Source organism: Marmota flaviventris, chromosome 8, assembly GCF_047511675.1.
Source record: "Marmota flaviventris isolate mMarFla1 chromosome 8, mMarFla1.hap1, whole genome shotgun sequence".
Classification (NCBI taxonomy): Eukaryota; Metazoa; Chordata; class Mammalia; order Rodentia; family Sciuridae; genus Marmota; species Marmota flaviventris.
In genome coordinates, this window is record NC_092505.1 from 26,468,297 (window position 1) to 26,488,513 (window position 20,217).

Genomic DNA, 20,217 nt, shown 5'->3' on the forward strand with positions numbered 1-20,217 from the left:
GGAGAGCAATTGTGTGGCTGCCTTACCTGTTGCAGCATCAATCAGTGGTTTCCATGTTACCTTCTCTGCAGAGTATTTATATACCTAAAATGAGAGCCCCTGGGAGAGGGCAAGGAACTTTCAAAGTCTAATTTCATATTGAGACCCTAAATTGAGCAGAATGTTTATATATTAGTTAGTTGGACACAATACCTTTATTTTATTTATTTATTTATTTTTATATGGTGCTGAGGATGGAACCCAGGGCCTTACACGCGCTAGGCAAGGGCCCGGCCACTGAGCCACAGCCCCAGCCTGAGCAGAAGGTTTTTTTAAATAGATCCATTTTTGTGGTACATTTTACTTTTGATGAAGGTAATACTGCAAAGATAGTTAATACATTGGAATAATTCAAATTCTATCAAAAGACATACTAATTTTGATTTATTTTTTCAAGAAATCAGAAATATATTCTAATAAATGAAATTTCAGTCTTATTCTTTTGCTCATCTGTTGTGAGTCTGTTGAATAAGGAATTCACTGTAGTCTTCACTTTTGGGGGGTGGGGGTAAACAGGGGTTGAACTCAGGGACACTTGACCACAGAGCCACATCCCCAGCCCTGTTTTTTGTATTTTATTTAGAGACAGGGTCTCACTTTAGTTGTTTAGCACCTTGCTTTTTGCTAAGGCTAACCTTGAACTCACAATCTTCCTGTCTCAGCCTCCTTTGGGGATTATAGGCATGAGCCACTGCTCCTGGCAGTCTTCAGAGTCTTTATCTAAAATGTTACTTTTCCTTTCTTCTAAGAAATTGAAGTATTGTTTTTTAGGTATTCTAGTTTTTCATGTCATTTGGTTTGGAAAGCTCATTCTTCCATTTGGGTAAAATGTTTGGTGTTATATCCTGCTGTTAAATTAATCTTGAGTTTGTGTTTCCTGTTCAGATTTTAAAACATCAACACTAGAGAACGCTAAGCATTCTCTAAAGTTTTTACCTGGATCTCTATTATTTAAATAAAAAGTTCAATAATTAGGACTTTGGAATCTACTTTATACTTTAATATTTTCCTACTAATATTAAGTGAAATCTCTCGGTGTCTTTCTTATATATAAAAACATTATATAAAAACCATCCATGAAATAATCCACAGGATAGGTGGGTACTAGGTTTAATGCCAGTACCTACCCCCCGCATACACACACATATAATATGTAATATTGCCCAATAGGAGTTATTATTGAGTGCCACAATTAAGTGACCCTTCTGATTTTTTAGTATTTTAAAACTAAGAATCCAAATGCTCCTGAAGCTGCATTGCTGAAATCCCTTTAAACTTATTATGCAAAGAGATATACTTGATAATGCAGAAAAAAATTGGGGAAGATTTCATAGAAACAATTGGAAGTTGTGAGATATTCCTCAAACATTCCAAGTGACATCCTTTAAATGTGTTTTTAAGGGAGAATTTGATTGCAGGTAAGATTGAATCCAAAAGCAGCTAGAGAAAAACCTTTGTTATTATTTACCTATTCTCAACCAAAACCAATCCCACATATAGTAATTCTAGTAAATGTATCTTTCATTTATCTAAGTAAAATCTCATTCCTTAATAAAATATTTCCAAATAGGAAATAGTTGAACTAGTTTAAAGACTCATAGGGCAACAAACTATTGATATGCAGATTATTTATGGATTTAAAAAATTTTTACACTCCAACCTAATTTCATACTTTTCAAGTGCATATTTTTTATATTTTTAAGTGCAGCTGGGTGGGGTGGCTGGCATTCTCATAATCCCAGCCACTCCAGAGGCTAAGAAAGAAGTATCACAAGTCCAAAGCAAGATAGGCAATTTATAATATCTTGTCTCAAAAAAACTAAAAGGACTTGGGATGTAGGTTAGTCATTGAATGGTTCAAGTACGTACCCCCTGACACACAGAGCACCCCTGTGATAAATACACTCTTGTAATCAAGCTGATTACAGGATGTTTAAGATTTAATTTTTTTAAACTAATCTGTATATTGAACTTAGATTTTCCTAGAATCTGTCTATATATGGTCAAGATTACATAGAATTCTTTTATTATTTGGTTTCTTTAATAAATGTCTCACCAAACATGCTTCATGCTAATAAATCAGTAAAATCTCAGTTTTATCAAATTTAAAAGATTTTTATGCTTATAATTTAAAACTAATAAAAGGATTTAGTTTATAATTTTCATATTGTTAAGTAGTTAGAGATGAATTATCAGGGTTTCTTTGGACCTTGATATTTTAAGAATTTTTAAAAAGAACATTTCTAACTGGTAGGAAAGATCATAATATGTGAATTATTTTCTTTTGAAAAATTGTAGTGAATGTGTTTTTAATAGAATAAAACATTGTATCTTGTTATTACCATATATGTCAGAACATTTTATAATTTGGAGGAACTTTATGGAATTTTAGTGGTCTTATTTTTCTTATCTCTTTAAGCCATTTTAATTTTTTGGGAATCAGTCCATCACTTATTTCCAAGTGCCCTAAAAGAGACAAAAGTAATTGAAGTGTCTACAAAGATGACATAATAGTGAAATAAGTCCTCACTATGATGCCATCTTCAGTGTTCTTTTTGCATATTTTACAATGCTGCATCAACTTTCAAGAATGTAAAAATAATATGGAGGTAAAGTCTAAATTTTGTTTTTATTAAATACAATTGAGTATTCACAATTTTTCATTTTTTGTCCAGAATGTTAGAGAATAAACTTGACATGGGGAGCTGTTTCAAACAGAAGGTGAATGCAAAGAGACTAATAGCACTGTAGACATGAATGATGACACTGCCATTGACTTGTAAAAGCAGCATAGCTAGGTGTTATCTTCATATGACAGTATCCTAAATGGATTTTCTCCAGTTCAAGAATTAGTGAGAGAACAAGATAGGGTTTTTTGTTTGTTTGTTTGTTTGTTGGGTTTTTGGTTTTGTTTTGTTTTGGTTTTGTACCAGGATTGAACCCAGGGGTACTTAACCACTGAGCCACATCCCCAGCCCTTTTTATATTTTATTTAGGAACAGGGTCTTACTAAGTTGCTTAGGGCCTTGCCAAGTTCCTGTGGCTGGCTTTGAACTCATGATCCTCCTGCCTCAGACTCCCCAGTTGCTGGGATTATAGATGTGTGCCACCATGCCCAACCCTGATTGCCCTTTTTAACTTGAATGATGTATGAAATTATTATTTCATCCTTTATGTTGAATACCCAAATTTAAGTGAATCTGTTCATAAGTACAAGTACTGACAGCAGGTGTAAAGAAGATTGTAAAGAGAGAGGTGATATGGAAACAAAATAGTTCTTGGATCTATCACTGTAATTGATGTTCATAAATCTAAAAGTGAAAAATATTTGGCAATTACAGAACAAAGAAGTCTATCCTCTCTTCAATGTAAATTATGATCTCATTTTCAAAAGTAACGTATTTTGAATTTCAAAAGTATAAAAATAAGAAACAGAAAAGCTAGACGCTTTTTGGTATTAAAAATTGGAACAAAATTATGGGGTTGTATAAATAATTATGTAAGTTATTTATAAATAATTATGTAAATTATTTGTACATTGACTTAAGTATTAAGAAAATATCTGTTGGGCCCAGATATTCACTGGTTATGTCTGAATGAGCTTCTTAAGAATCACTCTCTTTAATATTAAAGTCATGGTAAATACTATAAGTATTTAAACTTGTGATTATATTATAATGTTCATGTATATGATTAAGACTGTCATAAGTGCACAGGCCCACAAAATAATCTTCAACTTCTTAATGCTTCCTTCTTTTTTTCTGTTTTTGAACAATTCTAAAAATTAGTTATTCATTGTCTGGTGTGTTTGGGGAATAATGTCAGAAGTGAATGTGTTCTGTTGGCCTCAGCCACTCATCAGACTTATCAGATGAGTCCATATCACATACATCTCTTTCTTTTCCAGCACATTTGCTTTTGTTTCTTCCTAAGTGCATAGTAATGTAAGGACACTAATTCTAGCTCCCTAATGGAGGTATAAAATTTTAAAGGAAACTTAGCATTCATATTACTTTGCAGAAAGGTGCATATGAAAAATCAAAATCTTGGCAGACTTTAGAAGACAGTTATAAAACACTGAAGCATTAATTACTAAAGAAGCAACTATAATGCATATATGTGCATATTATATAGGTATATGTGTACATATAAACTTTTAAATGCTATATTCTTTTCTTATAGGTATTATAGCATGACCTTGTCTTTGCCTCTACTTAATGATTTTTATTTTTATTTTCTTAGACTACTGATATTTGCATTTAATGAAGAACAAAAGATGAAGATGGAAAAGCAATATATTCACTAAGAATTGTCTGCTTGCTTGCTACTATAGACCTGTGTATTGAGTAATTCTGCTTCTTAGAAGTTGATCAACTCTGGAGAGACTGCATTGGAATTTACCTGCCTTTTATCTTGTCATTGCCAGAAGAAATCTTGGTCAGAATGTAACAGTACCTCTCTAGCTGATTGCTATGGAAGGTGATAAACTGATACTCACTTATTAAAGTTGAATCTCACTCACCTACAGAAAATCATCCTTTAAAGTAAATAGAAACCAAGCCCTTGTGAACACTTCTATTGAACATGACTCATGGAGAAGAGCTTGGCTCTGATGTGCATCAGGATTCTATTGTTTTAACTTACCTAGAAGGATTACTAATGCATCAGGCTGCAGGGGGATCAGGTACTGCCGTTGACAAAAAGTCTGCTGGGCACAATGAAGAAGATCAGAACTTTAACATTTCTGGCAGTGCATTTCCCACCTGTCAAAGTAATGGTCCAGTTGTCAATACACACACATACCAGGGATCTGGCATGCTGCATCTCAAAAAAGCCAGACTGTTGCAGTCTTCTGAGGACTGGAATGCAGCAAAGCGGAAGAGGCTGTCTGATTCCATCGTAAATTTAAACGTAAAGAAGGAAGCTTTGCTAGCTGGCATGGTTGACAATGTGCCTAAAGGCAAACAGGACAGCACATTACTGGCCTCTTTGCTTCAGTCATTCAGCTCGAGGCTGCAGACTGTTGCCCTGTCACAACAAATTAGGCAGAGCCTCAAGGAGCAAGGATATGCCCTCAGTCATGATTCTTTAAAAGTAGAGAAGGATTTAAGGTGCTATGGTGTTGCATCAAGTCACTTAAAAACTTTATTGAAAAAAAGTAAAGCTAAAGATCAAAAGCCAGATACCAATCTTCCTGATGTAACTAAAAACCTCATCAGAGACAGGTTTGTAGAGTCGCCTCATCATATTGGACAGAGTGGAACAAAGGTCATGGGTGAGCCCTTGTCATGTGCTGCAAGATTACAGGCTGTTGCAAGCATGGTGGAAAAAAGAGCTAGTCCTGCCACCTCACCTAAACCTAGCGTTGCCTGCAGCCAATTAGCATTACTCCTCTCCAGTGAAGCCCACCTGCAGCAGTATTCTCGGGAACATGCTTTAAAAACACAAAATGCAAATCAAGCAGCAAGCGAAAGACTTGCTGCTATGGCCAGATTACAAGAGAATGGCCAGAAGGATGTAGGCAGTTTCCAGATCTCAAAAGGAATGTCAAGCCATCTCAATGGTCAGGCACGAACATCAAGCAAATTAGTGGCTAGCAAAAGTAACGCTACAACATTTCAAAATCCAATTGGTGTTGTTCCTTCTTCTCCCAAAACTCCAGGCTATAAGAACTCACTGGAAAGAAACAACATAAAACAAACTGCTAACAATAGTTTGCTTTTACATCTTCTTAAAAGCCAGACCATACCTAAGCCAATGAATGGACATAATCAGAATGAGAGGGGAAGCATTTTTGAGGATGGGAGTACTCCCACAACTATTGATGAGTATTCAGACAACAATCCTAGTTTTACAGATGACAGCAGCGGTGATGAAAGTTCTTATTCCAACTGTGTTCCCATAGACTTGTCTTGCAAACACCGCATTGAAAAACCAGAATCGGACCAGCCTGTTTCTCTTGATAATTTAACTCAGTCCTTGCTAAACACTTGGGATCCGAAAGTCCCTGATGTAGACGTCAAAGAGGATCATGATACCTCAAATAATTCTAAGCTAAATTCACACCAGAAAGTAACACTTCTTCAATTGCTACTTGGCCATAAAAATGAAGAAAATGTAGAAAAAATTACCAGCCCTCAGGGAGTACACAGTGATGTGACAAAGTTCAATACTCAGAATTATACAAGGACTTCTGTAATAGAAAGCCCCAGTACAAACAGGACTACTCCAGTGAGTACTCCACCGTTACTTACATCGGCCAAAGCAGAGTCTCCCATCAATCTTTCTCAACACTCTCTGGTCATCAAATGGAATTCTCCACCATATGCCTGCAGTACTCAGTCTGAAAAGATGGCAAATACTACATCTAACCACTTGATGGACCTTACAAAAAGCAAAGAATCACAAGGAGAGAAACCAGCTCAAAATGAAGGTGCGCAAAATTCTGCAACTTTTAGTGCCAGTAAACTATTACAGAATTTGGCACAGTGTGGAATGCAGTCTTCCATGGCAGCGGAAGAGCAGAGACCCAGCAAACAGTTGTTAAGTGTAAACACAGATAAACCTGTGGGTATAATTGATAGATTAAATAGCCCTTTGCTGTCAAATAAAACAAATACAGTTGAGGAAAATATAGCATTCAGTAATCAACCAGCAGTTTCGGAACCAGGACTTTCTGGTTCTGAAATAGAAAATCTGCTAGAAAGACGTACTGTTCTCCAGTTGCTTCTGGGAAATCCCAACAAAGGTAAGAGTGAAAAGAAAGAAAAAATTCCTGTAAGAGATGAAAGTACTCAGGAACATACAGAGAGAGCTTTAAGTGAACAGATATTGATGGTGAAAATAAAATCTGAGCCTTGTGATGACTTACATATTCATAATACAAATGTGCACTTGAGCCATGATGCGAAGAGCAGCCCATTCTTAGGTATGAATCCGACCACGCAGAGAAGCGCAGCTGCCTTACCAATGTCTGAGGACTTTAAATCAGAACCTGTTTCACCTCAGGATTTTTCCTTCTCAAAGAATGGTCTGTTAAGCCGATTGCTGAGACAGAATCAAGAGGGTTATCTGGCAGATGATCTGGACAAGAGTCACAGAAATAGTGAACTGACACCGCTAGAATCAAAGAATCTTTGCATGGTCCCTAAGAAAAGGAAGCTTTATACTGAGCCATTAGAAAGTCCATTTAAAAAGATGAAAAATAACATTGTTGATGCTGCAAATAATCACAGTGCCCCAGAAGTACTTTATGGATCCTTGCTTAACCAGGAGGAGCTGAAATTTAGCAGAAATGATCTTGAATTTAAATATCCTGCTGGTCATGGTTCAGCCAACGAAAGTGAACATAGGAGTTGGGCCAGAGAGAGTAAAAGCTTCAATGTTCTGAAACAGCTGCTTCTCTCAGAAAACTGTGTTCGAGACTTGTCCCCACACAGGAGTAACTCTGTTGTTGACAGTAAAAAGAAAGGACACAAAAACAATGTGACCAATAGCAAACCTGAATTTAGCCTTTCTTCTGTAAATGGACTGATGTACAGTTCCTCTCAGCCCAACAGTTGCATGGACAACAGGACATTTTCATACCCAGGAATGGTAAAATCTCCTGTGAGCCCTCCTTTCCCTGAGCACTTGGGCTGTGTGGGGTCTAGACCAGAATCTGGGCTTTTGAATGGGTGTTCCATGCCCAGTGAGAAGGGACCCATTAAGTGGGTTATCACAGATGCGGATAAGAATGAATATGAAAAAGACTCTCCAAGACTGACCAAAACTAACCCAATACTGTATTACATGCTCCAGAAAGGAGGCAATTCTGTTACCAGCCGAGAAACACAGGACAAGGACATATGGAGGGAACCTTCGTCTGCCGAAAGTGTCTCACAGGTTACAATCAAAGAAGAGTTACTTCCTGCTGCAGAAACTAAAGCTTCTTTCTTTAATTTAAGAAGCCCTTACAATAGCCATATGGGAAATAATGCTTCTCACCCACACAGTGCAAATGGAGAGGTGTATGGACTTCTGGGAAATGTGGTAACAATAAAAAAGGAATCAGAATAAAATGAACCTGCCATCAAGCTTTGGATCTTTTTAAAACTACTTAGTATGAACTTGAGATCTGTATAAATAAGAGCATGATTTGAGAAAAGCATGGTATAATTGAAACTTTTTTTCATTTTGAAAAGTATTGGTTACTGGTGATGTTTAAATATGCATACTAATTTTTGCTTAACATTAGATGTCATGAGGAAGCTATTGAACTAGCAAACTGGTAACACTTCTGTATGCACCAGATAACAACTGTGAGTAGCCTATGAATGAAATTCTTTTATAATCATAAATAAGAGGCATACATTAAAATGTAAAATTCCATCCATAGTGGATTAATGCATTTTGCTGCCTTTTGCCTTCATTAGGGTACTTTATTTTGCATTTCAGAAGTCAGCTTGCATAACACATGTTTTTAAAGTTCAAACTCTTTAAAGGGTAATTATTAAATAAAAAAATAGTGATGATTCACATCTCATATCCAATTCAAAAATAAGTCAGAAAAAATATGCTTAACATTTTTCACTTTTTGCTAAAAAACATATTTATTTTTAAACACTTAGAAAGGGTTTTGTGTCTGCCCCCACCCAGACCTTTTCAATATACATTTCTTTAAACCTTGTACTATTTAGTAAAAATTGATTAAAATTGAGGGAAGTTTGATAGATCCTTTAAAAAAAAAGGCAGATTTCCATTTTTTGTATTTTAACTACTTTACTAAATAAATACTCCTTTTACAGAATTAGGAAAGTTAACATTTATCTTCAGGTGGTTTCCTGAATAGTTGACTATTTAAAAATTTTTTTTAACAGAAGCAAAAAATGGCTTTTCTTTGGACAATTTTCGCCATCTCTTGTAAAAGTTGATTCTCACCATTTCTGTGGTACCTGTGAGTCTTATGACCAGGATTTCTTAAAGCTGGACTCAGAACACCTGCATTAGAATCATCTAGAGCACTTGTTTTAAAATGCAGATCCATAGGCAGCATCTTGGACCTACAAAACAAGGATCTCTGCTGAGTGGACTTGGGATCTTCCATCTGCATCTTAACATGCTCCTTAGATGTTTGAGAACCATTGCTGATGACTTTTCTCAGAACATGAGTCTGTAAAGAAACTATCTGATGCCTATATTTTCCCCAGTAGTCATATGTCAACTCAAAATTTGCAATATTGTAGTTCCTATATTGCCGTTATGTCTTTGGAAATCGGGTTCAGAATACTTTTTATGACACAAAAATTGGGTGGAGGGGACAACTTTCATATCTGGCTCAACATCTCAGGAAAATCTATTATTTATGTGTTCTAATGAGTAACATCTACTTAATTAGCCTTAGGGATGGAATAACAGGGCCACTTACCAAACTCAGGTGATTCCAGGATGATTTGAAAACTTCTCCTGAATACATCCTTATCTTCTATTAAAATCATTGTCCTAAGAACAGTGCTGACAAAGATTAAAACATTTAGTTCAAACCCAAGAAAGGAACTAAACGCAGATTGACTTATTAGCAAAAAAGTACAAAAGGCACATATCCATGAAAATGTATACAATAACTCCATTGGATTTATTTGTTATAAATAGTAATTAAAAGCAGATATCCAAAAGGGTTTTGGAAAGACTTAATATGTAGTTGAGCCAATGGGATGTTAGTCTTAAAACAAGTCTTATTTTTTTTTAAGTTCAGTTTTCATAATCCACAGTTCATTCACCAGGTAATATTTTTTGTTTTCAGTTGTGAGCCAGGTTAGCAACTAACCCATCAAAAATTACTGTATAAAAACTATTAATTAGAAGGAAATGTATTTGAACTTGTTCTACTTGAAATTGTTTCTAAAATTTTTGTATTAAAAAGGTTGTTATTTCCTAATATGTTCTAAAATGCTAAAATGATTATTTTTTTCTCAAAATGATTTGTAAATAGTTACTGGATATATTATACAGTAATAGGAGCAAATACACTGCATCACAAGGAGATGAAGGCATCTGCTTATTCTGACATGAAGATTCCACTGGCCAGTGAATATAGTTAGTCTATTCCGTATCCGTTCTGTGACAATCTCATTGTCTACACTTAGAAACAAACTTTTCAGCAAGTCATTTTTCTCAGGCATTGTGAAAGGTCTGGAACATTAGGTGTATGTCAGAAAAAAATGTTAATATTCTCTCTTAGTTAGGGAGAATGGACTTTTTACAAGGGAGTGACTTTTAGGTCAGGGACGAGCATCCAGAGCCAGCATTGCTGTATTTTTTGTTTGTTTGTTTGTTAGTTCTTTTGTTTGGTTGGTTGGTTGATGGGTTGGTTGTTTCTATTGTTGTTAACAAAGGAATGAGAATATGTAATACAGAAATAAATATGACTACAAAGAACACTGTTCTGATTTACTAGAGAATGTCCCCCAATTTGAGTTTAGAATGATTTTAAAGAAGAGCAGTAAGAAAGGGCATACATCCATAAATTCAATTTATTTATGCATATATAAATACAAGGATGCACATATACACATTTTCAAGGACTATTTTAGTTATCGAGGCAGTTTCTTCCTAATAAAGTCATTTGTGAAAGGGTACTACAGCTCCCGTTGACATCAGTAAGGTAGCATTACCTGTTTATTCTCTACTGCATCTTACAGAAGAGTAAACTGGTGAGAGTATATATTTTATATATATATATATATATGTAATATGTATATATATATATATTGACTTGTTACATGAAGATGTTAAAATTGGTTTTTAAAGGTGATGTAAATAATGATTTCCTTAATGAAAAATACATATTTTGTATTGTTCTAATGCAACAGAAAAGCCTTTTAATCTCTTTGGTTCCTGTATATTCCATGTATAAGTGTAAATATAATCAGACAGGTTTAAAAATTGTGCATGTATGTATACAGTTGCAAGTCTGGACAAATGTATAGAATAAACCTTTTATTTAAGTTGTGATTACCTGCTGCATGAAAAGTGCATGGGGGACCCTGTGCATCTGTGCATTTGGCAAAATGTCTTAACAAGTCAGATCAGATGTTCATCCTAACATGACAGTATTCCATTTCTGGACATGACTTCTGTGGCTTAAGCTTTGTGAAAGAATGTGCTTTGAATCCAAGGGTCTTAAAATTTTTTTTTTAATCGAGTCAACCACTTTTCAACATAAAGAATTCACGCAACTACTTTCATGAATTTTTAAATCCCATTGGAAACATAATATTATACCAGGTGTCTGCCAGTGATTGTTAATACTGGAATACAGGCACATTACCGTTTATGGTAAGAATCTGGGGTTTACACAGCCAGCTTTGATGCAACCTGCTCAGTAATATAATTTGTCATTTTTATTAGAAATTTAATTTCTTCATGTGATGTCATGAAACTGTACATACTGCAGTGTGAATTTTTGTTTTGTTTTTTAATCTTTTAGTGTTTACTCCTGCAGTGAATTTGAATAAATGAGAAAAAAATTCATTGTCTCTGATTTGAAATGATTGTTATTCTGTTGACTTTCTCTGGGTTTTAGCTTTTTCCCTATACAGAAAAGTTCCAGGTCATGAAACTGACAGTAGGTCTTCAAAGATGTTTTGCCCTTTTTAGAAAACTAAGTGGGGAAAAAAGACAGTGACTGGGAGGTTAGGGCATTTAGAAACAGGACAGTTAAAGCACACCTCAAAATGACAATCAGGGGCTGAGGTTGTAGCTCAGTGGCAGAGCACTTGCCTAGCATATGTGAGTCACTGGGTTCGATTATCAGCACCATGTATCAATAAATAAAATAAATGTCCATTGACAACTAAAAAAAAAAATTAAAAAAAAGACAGTCAGCCTATAGCCTCCCATTATCCGATATCTGAATGATCACTAGATATTTTTAACCAGAAAAGAATTTGTACAATATTTAAAAGTAAAGTTGGTTAGACATACTTTGTTTTAAGATAAGATTTTATCAGACGGCTTTTTATCTAATTTTCATAGTGTATAGTTTTTAAGTAGGAGAAATAGTCTGTAATAGTTTTCCAAAATGAGTGTGTGTGTGTGTGTGCGTGCGCGCGCACGTGCATGCCTGAACATAATACACATATATAAGTAATGGAGACTGTTTTATTTAGGGGGAAAAAAAAGCCTGTATACGTGCTCTGATAGCTTAGGACCTTAATATAACAAGAGGAAGATGTCCCAAAGATGAGTTCCATTTCCTGGCATTAAAATAGGCCCGTTATAATCCATGCAGGTTTTCTCAGCAGGTTTATACACATCTAAAATATGATCAAATACACTGGCGCTATGGCTTGGTGGGAAAGCACTTGCCCTACATGTGCAAGGCCCTTGATTTGATCCCTAAGATCTCAAAAAAATAAAATGTCCAAGTAATAGAAATATAGTCCACTGTAATACATTATGAGCATGTTGGAAAATTAGATCCTCCTATATGTACATATGCACCATCAGAATGAGGTGCACAACTATATTTCTTTATATGATAAGGAAAAATGACAAGTACATCAAGTAATGCATTTCCTGTGAGGGATTTTTAAGGAAAGAATTAACAGCAATTTTTGACTATAAAAGTGTTATTGACGTTAATATGCAGAAATTTTAAAAATCAAATCAGATAATTCCTCATGCTATGCAGCCCATTAATCCAATGTGGGGATTTCATCAACAAATACTGTCTTCTATCATTTGGGATCAATAGGTTTGAAGTGCTCACTTTTAGGAGTGGTTTACTGCACAAAGTTTTAAGACAAGGTTTCTAACAATTCTTCACCTTTTAAATATTAATATTAATAGCATTAATTTAATACTCCAGTTCTCTTAATGGTTGGTTCAGTAATTTTCAAGATGCCCTCTTTGTGGTAAGTTTAAGACCCCTGCTTTTAAAAAAAAAATTTGTATACTCTTGTTGATGGCAGAACAATTGGAAATTAAACCCCACAAATTCTGTTGTACTTTTAGGGGCTGGGGATGTGGCTCAAGTGGTAGCACGCTTGCCTGGCATGCGTGCGGCCCGGGTTTGATCCTCAGCACCACATACAAACAAAGATGTTGTGTCCGCCGAAAACTAAAAAAATAAATATTAAAAAATTCTCTCTCTCTCTCCTCTCTCTCTCTTTAAAAAAAAAAAAAAATTCTGTTGTACTTTTAAAGCCATCTCATGCGTGTCTACAATCTTTCTATCAGTAGCTAAAATAGTATAGTTCAATAGAAAAGGATTTTTGATCCATTTTAAAGTATTTTTACAGATTCTGTATTGACAAAAAGACCTAGTTTTTTAAGTTATTTTTCCTCTTATTTTGCCAAACTTAATCACCATGGGCTCCAAACTTTGAGAAAAACGTGTACAATCCCTTTGGACCATATGTTTTGCTCATTTTTGCAGAAAAATGATCACCTCTAAGAATGCATGTGGAAAAGGAAGTGCCTGAGATTGTATATTCCCTTAGTTAATTGATAAGATAATACAAGGGAAGTAGTAAGACCATTTTCTTGTAATTAGAAAACTACAATTTCTCCCACAACTGAAGGGCTGCCTCTGTAGCAAATCAAGCTGAAGTCCTTGGCCAGCCATTGGGTGTGCCAGCCAGCTCTACCTGCCATTTTACCTCTACCTTGATCTAGTAAGTTTTCTTACTACCTTGTTTTATATCCCCAAGTCTCACCTCTGTAAATGCGTTCAGCTAAACCTTGAGGGAATAAGTGGGAGACATCCTTTTTCCTCTTCATAACTTTATAATCCCCTTCAAAATCAAAGTGTAATGATAAGCATTTCCTCTGTTCTAAGCTTTGCTCTTCCCTTTTAATTCCCTTTCTTTTGGGGGAATTGTCATCCATTTAAAAGGTATTGAGAGTGCTGGGATTTAAATGTGAATACAACTGGGCCCTTTGGGACTGAAGAAATAATACCAGTGGGAAGAACGCAGCAACTTATCAATAAGCTCTAGATTTCCAGCTAAGGCCTTCCTCCATCTTTTCTCTAATTGGGTGCTTATTACTATTAAACATTTACCCTCACAATCCCATGCCTTTCCTGCCCCACTTCTACAATGAAGTGTTTCTTTAGAGGTATAGTGGTCTTTTCATACATCCATTAGAATCTGGCCATTAATTCACAAAGACCATCATGAAGATCTTCCAACATGAGCATGCAGGGGAGGCTGTGGAACTGCTTCAACCAGCTCTTTCTATTAAGTCAGGTCCACCTGCCAGAGTAGCTGGCTCCCTGAAAGAGAAATTTCTTGCGGTGGTCCACTCTGATGTGTCTATTTCGGGAGTAGAGATGCTCAACAGTGCTTCAAACTTCCGACCTATCTTAGTGTTTTGCTGGAAGGTATAATAAGAATATAACAATCACTAGAAATTAGAATTGCTCAAAAAATGGGCAAACCTGAGTCAGAATTGGAGCAAGTCCTGCTACTACTTTCCCTTCTGGCCTGGGTAAGTCACAGACATGTGATCTCTTTGGTTTTTACCACCCAATATCTTTGAGTCATATTCATAATGCTACATTCCTATTGTCTCATAACAGGTTCTTTCACCATAACTGTGTTCTGCTATTACAGATCCCTCTTCTTTCAATCAACATCTTTGGCAATACTAGCCTGTCTTCCCACACCCCATACTTTAACTCATATTCCTTCTATTTGTCTAAGTGTCCTTTTAATTGTCCACTTGCGAATATCCATCCTGTCCAACTACAATATCTGAATTTTAACTTGTCCTAATTTTGAATTCAGTACACATTCCCCCCCCCCAATTTACTTCATGTTCTCTTTGTTGGAAGATGCATTCATTTCTAAAAATTTTTGGTCCCCAGCAGACTTTATTATGGTAGCCACTATCATCTGTTGCAAATTTCCAGCTCATCTGTGCCTTCACTCAGAGCTTTATCATACCTCACCTCTGTTCTTGCTCCAGCATCTACTTGGCCCACCTGCCTTTTGTCTCTCTCCTCCCCAATTGTAATAGACACCGTTGCTGGAATAATCATTCTAAAGTACGAGTCTTGTCAAATCTGCCTCAAATTCTCCAGTGACTTTTCATTGCTTATGAAATTCACACTCAGATGTCTTTCGAGCCTGTCAAAGTAGTAAAATGTGTAATACTTCTTTTGGAAAACTCTAGGAAATGATTGATCTACACGGAGGAGCTAAAATTATTCTAATTAAAAAAACAACAACACTGATATGTTATTGATGTCTAATTTGAATTCAGGCAGTTAATTCCATGTTCTCCAAGGTCTTCTTGCTCTGCCTGCATGTTCACATTTTCATCTCATTTCCCACCCTCTAATACCCTTCTGTCCATCATCCTCAATCATGCAAATAAGAACCTTTGAATAAGAACTCACTGTTTTTGTGTACACCTGCATTCTTGGCGTGGGTGCCTTCAGTCATGCAATGTTCTTTGCCTGAAGTGCCTCCTTCCTTTGCCTTCCCTCTTCCCATTCTTGGCTTAGTAAACTTCTATTCACTTTTAAAATCTGACAGGTATTAACTCTTCAAAGAAGTCCTTCATGGCTCACTGCTAGAGAACACAATGCGTTGCTCAGTCCAGAGTTCCATGATGCTTTGTGGAAGTCACTCTTACTACACTCATTAGAATGGCTAACAATTACGGTATTCCTTCTAAAGGCAAAAAGGATGTCTTCTTAATCTCTTTACACTCAAAACCTAGTACATGTCTTGATTCACAGCAGTTTGTAAATGGATGTCCAGAGAATAAAGAAAAGGTGTTGTCTACTCAGTTAAAAAAAAAAAAAAAAATCCCAACTTCTCCTTGGTCTGTGGAAGGAAACAAAGTAACTTATAAGGTCTGGCTTCATCCATTTTCCAGAAACAAGACCAAATCTCCCCAGCTGCCTCTAGTCTGGGCCTTCAAATCTACCTGGGTTAGCACAGGTATTTTCTCTTGCTTTCTCAAATCTCCTGCAGAAATGCAATCGCTACTTAACATTTCTGATGAGAGGTGCTGGTTCTTGAAAGGGGAATGGGAACTTTGGAGATTTTGTCCATAAATATCTAATTACCTACTGTATCATTCTACAAACAATAGCAAGAACATCTTGCATGATTTGCCCTCAGCAGGCAAATACCAACCTTTCCAACCACCATTGTGCTGAGAGGCTGAAGTTAGAATTCAGGGTCACTCTTGACAGTTGGCTTAGGAATATGTCATGTTTGGCAGTACTGCAGTCTCTCAAATGATCAAGAATCAAATTCAGTTAGAATATACTTTCCTGGTGAGCTTGGTAAAACTCATTTCTTGATTGTAAGACCCTCACCATTGTTAGAAGTTGAAATTAGCATTAGGCTATTTCAGGTCTCTAAAGGAAATCTAGGTCCCTGAGGGTATGGAAATCCAAGAAGCCAGTGCCAAATATTAACTAGGTGTCCAGTGTGAGCATTCATTCATTAGAGGGCTTTGAACATATAACTTACCTACTTTGACCAAATCACCAGGTTTTGGTGATTAAATGGATGTGAAAGTGGACACGCATCTGTTTTTTATCTGTGGAGCTGGGCTGACAGATATAATTTTCTTTTATTCTGATGCCATAAATTAATCACAAACATTTGATATTTAAATTATTACATTTTATTTATCTAGGGAAAAAAACTCATTTCTTTTTTTGGGGGGAAGGATTGAACTCAGGAGCACTCACCCACTGAACCCTATTTTTTATTTTGTATTTTATTTAGAGACAGGGTGACAGGGTCTCACTGAGTTGCTTAGTGCCTCGCTTTTGTTGAGGCTGGCTTTGAACTCACGATCTTTTTGTCTCAGCCTCCCAAGCCACTGGGATTACAGGTGTGCACCACCACAACTAGCTAAAATCTCATTTCTTATCCCTATCACCCAAGAGATTGGTTGAAATCACTCTTGTACTCTAAATCTTTTAAAATGGCAATGAAGATTTTAAATCTAGAGCCTTTTCAGGATAAGGAGATTGTTTGACAATGGGGATGAAATAGTGCTTTCCCTAACCAAGTAGTTCTGATAAACATGACTCACTGTGATTTCTACCCGGTATAAGGCTATGGGGAAAAAGGAATTTAGGGCCTTGACTTTATCAAAAAGCAGACATTTTTGGTCTGTGGATATAGTTCAGTCGGTAGAGTGCTTGCCTTACATTCTCAAGGCCCTGAGTTCAATCCCCAACACTACAAAAAAAAAAAAAAAAAAAAAAAGCAGACATTTTCAAGAGGGTATTTATTTAACTAGAGGGTCTGTGAAAACAGCTAGATGTATTTCAGAGGACAGGGAAGTTTGAAGTACAGTGTCTTTATTTTTGCTGAGGGTAAAGGGACTCCTAAACTGTTACATTTCTGTAAGCACCTTTCCAGCTTGAGAAAATCAAGGCATCTAATCTTAACGACATAGAGGGTAATCATACGTTGAGTCTCACAATGACAAGAAGGAGTTTGTGGTGAGCCTAAATATTTCAAATCAGATTTACTTCCAGCATCTCTTCACACTTGGATAAGGGGCAGACTTGCAGAACTGTGATGTGAAACCACAGACTCTATAGGAATAACAGGCTTCAACGCTATAGTTTAGATCTAGAAAGTGTCCAAAGGCCCATGCATGGTTTGGTCACAGGTTGGAACAATTTGGATGTGGCAGAAATTTTAAGAGGTGTGGCCTAATGAGAGGCCTTTAAGTCCTTGGGGTCATACCCTTGAAGGAGACACTGGGTCCCCAGTCTCTTCCTCCTCTCCCTCCCCCGGCCCGCCCCCGGGCAAAAGAGGTATATGGTTTGTCCACCAAATGCTTTCACATGATGAGCTGCCCCAGGCCCAAAGCAATGTGACTGACTGCTCCTGGGCTGAAACCTCAAACTATGAACCAACATAAACCTTTTCTTAGCTTTCCATTGCTGTGACAAAAATGTGCCATAGACTCTCACTTTTTTTTTTGGGGGGGGGGGGCAAAATGAAGTACATTTTTTTCTGATAAAATGTTTCTTCAGTAGCTGTCCGTCCTTAGGAAGTGTCCTCAGTGTTGTTTATTTTTGTTAAATTCTCATCAATTACCTGTTACTCATTGGAATGGATTTGCTGGGCTCCTCACACTCCCAATTTCAGAAGTGAATCTTCCCTGCTTGTCTCATTGCTGATCACCAAATAAGTGTATGCTCAAAGCCACATTCCTCCAGGGCTACCTGCTTAAGCAGTGTTGTGATTTGGCATTATTTTTGTCCATGGACTGGCATATTTCTGGCTTCCTGATCTAAATCACATGCTACTTTTAAAGCCTATTCTGCCTCCATCTTATCACTATGTGAAAGTTCCCTGAATCTTCTGTTCTCCTTTGCTCAGAATTTTGTTCATCTTTTCATTTGCTCTCCTAGATAATATTAGATTCATAACTCTTTGTGCTCATCAAACATTCCACAGCTGAATGCTCCAGATCAACTCTCAATGCAACAACCTACTGGTATTTACATATTCACTTTGAAAATCGTTCTTTATTATTTAGTACAGTGAAAGCATTCTTTTTCTTTGTTCCAGTTTATAGAAAAACTCAGGAGAAAGAGCAAAAATCTCCCATACACTGTTTAGTTACTCTTGTATTATTAATATATGGATTAGTGTGGTGTATTTGTTAAAACTGATGAATCCATATTAATATATATGAATATATTATTAACTAAAGTCCATTTTTTACATTGGGGTTCTCTCTTTATATTATACCTTGTGTGGATTCTGAGGAATGTGTGATGTGTTCCCACTGTTAGAGCATCATATAGCACAGTTTCACTGCCACATAGCCCTGTGTTCCACCCACCTCTGCTCTGACCTACCACAAGTACCTGCCAAACATTGTTCACTCTGCTGTCACCATAGTTTTTTTTTTTTTTTTCTTTTCCAGAGTGTTATATAATTGGACTCCATCAGTTCACTATGTAGCCTTTTTGGAGGAACTTTTTTCCCTTAGTGATATGCATTTAAGTTTTCCCTGTGTCTTTTTGTGGCTTACTAGCTCACTTCTTTTTAATTGCTAAATAATAATCCATTTATGAAACCCATTCACCAAGTGAAAGCCATCTTGGTTGCTTCCAAGTTTGGGCTATTATGAATAAAGCTTCCACAAACATTATTGTGCAGATTTTTGTGTGTATATAAGTGTTCTTTCCTTTGTTTTTATCATTTTCCCCCTATAATTTAGACTTCCCAACACTCTTTTACTCAAGAAAAGCTTAACCATCATTTTCGAACCCATACCTTGCTTTGGCTGCATCCCTCAGGATAGGCTGTTACGTTGCAGTATCACACAGTAAACTCTCAGGGAGAACAACAAGGTTTATTTTATATTCTCAGACCTGTCCATCTTGAGACCCTCTGATCCACCTCATCCTCACTCTGTCATCCAAGAGGGTGGAGACCCCAGTATCTGGACATGTTTATCATTCGAGCGGGGAAAGAGCACTGACTTTTGAAAGACTTAACATTTCTCACATCACATTCATCAATGGAAATGTCATTATGGAGTGTACATGGAGAAGGAAGAATCCAAAATATTGAATAGCATTTAGTATTAGATTCTTGTAATATCTGATTTTATGGCACATAGAATGATGATCTTTTAATCACTAAGTTACACAATTGTTACTTGATTATATTTTAATATTTGCCCTCCCTCCTCAGACTATAGACCATAGGTTAGAATCTAAAATTAACTAGTCTTATTGATTCAAATGATATTTACTAGTCCAGAAGGAAAGGCTTAGTTTGTAAGATAAGCTCTATAGAGTTACTGGAAGGAAAATGAGCAGGAGGTCTAAGTGATTGCTAGGGTTTGGCATTGCTGACGCTGACTGAGGATGAGTTGTTTTCATCTAGGCTCCAGTGTAAGACTATTATAACTGTACATATCCATTTTATTAATTGATTCTATTGTTTTACTTTATTTGATTATTTATTTTAAATTTTATTTCTGAAACAGGATATTCCATTTGAACCTAAATATATCCTGAAGCAAATTAAAACTCAGAAGACAATTTTGGTTGAGATCATTTTGATTCATTTAATTTCTCTTGCATTCTTAAACTAAATGGACACTTTTTCTTCAAGATTTCTCTTCTTCACATACTTTTCTGAATTTCCCATAAATTTTATATACATTTTATATTATAAA

The 20,217-nt window shown here is 36.2% G+C and overlaps 1 protein-coding gene across 6 annotated transcripts in view; it reads left to right on the forward strand.

The window, feature by feature from the left end:
* The window catches only part of Nrip1 (nuclear receptor interacting protein 1), a 156,216-nt gene that overhangs the window by 71,942 nt on the left and 64,057 nt on the right, over positions 1-20,217 (forward strand). For 5 of the 6 annotated variants that reach the window (XM_071615125.1, XM_071615124.1, XM_071615126.1 and 2 more), the window contains one exon: positions 4,282-11,548. The exons of the other annotated variant lie outside the window; for it this stretch is intronic. In XM_071615125.1, coding sequence (XP_071471226.1) covers positions 4,624-8,097 — 3,474 coding nt within the window. In that variant the 5' untranslated portion in view covers positions 4,282-4,623 and the 3' untranslated portion in view covers positions 8,098-11,548. Of the gene's footprint in view, positions 1-4,281; positions 11,549-20,217 lie in introns of those variants that run through there. 6 annotated transcript variants of the gene reach the window in all.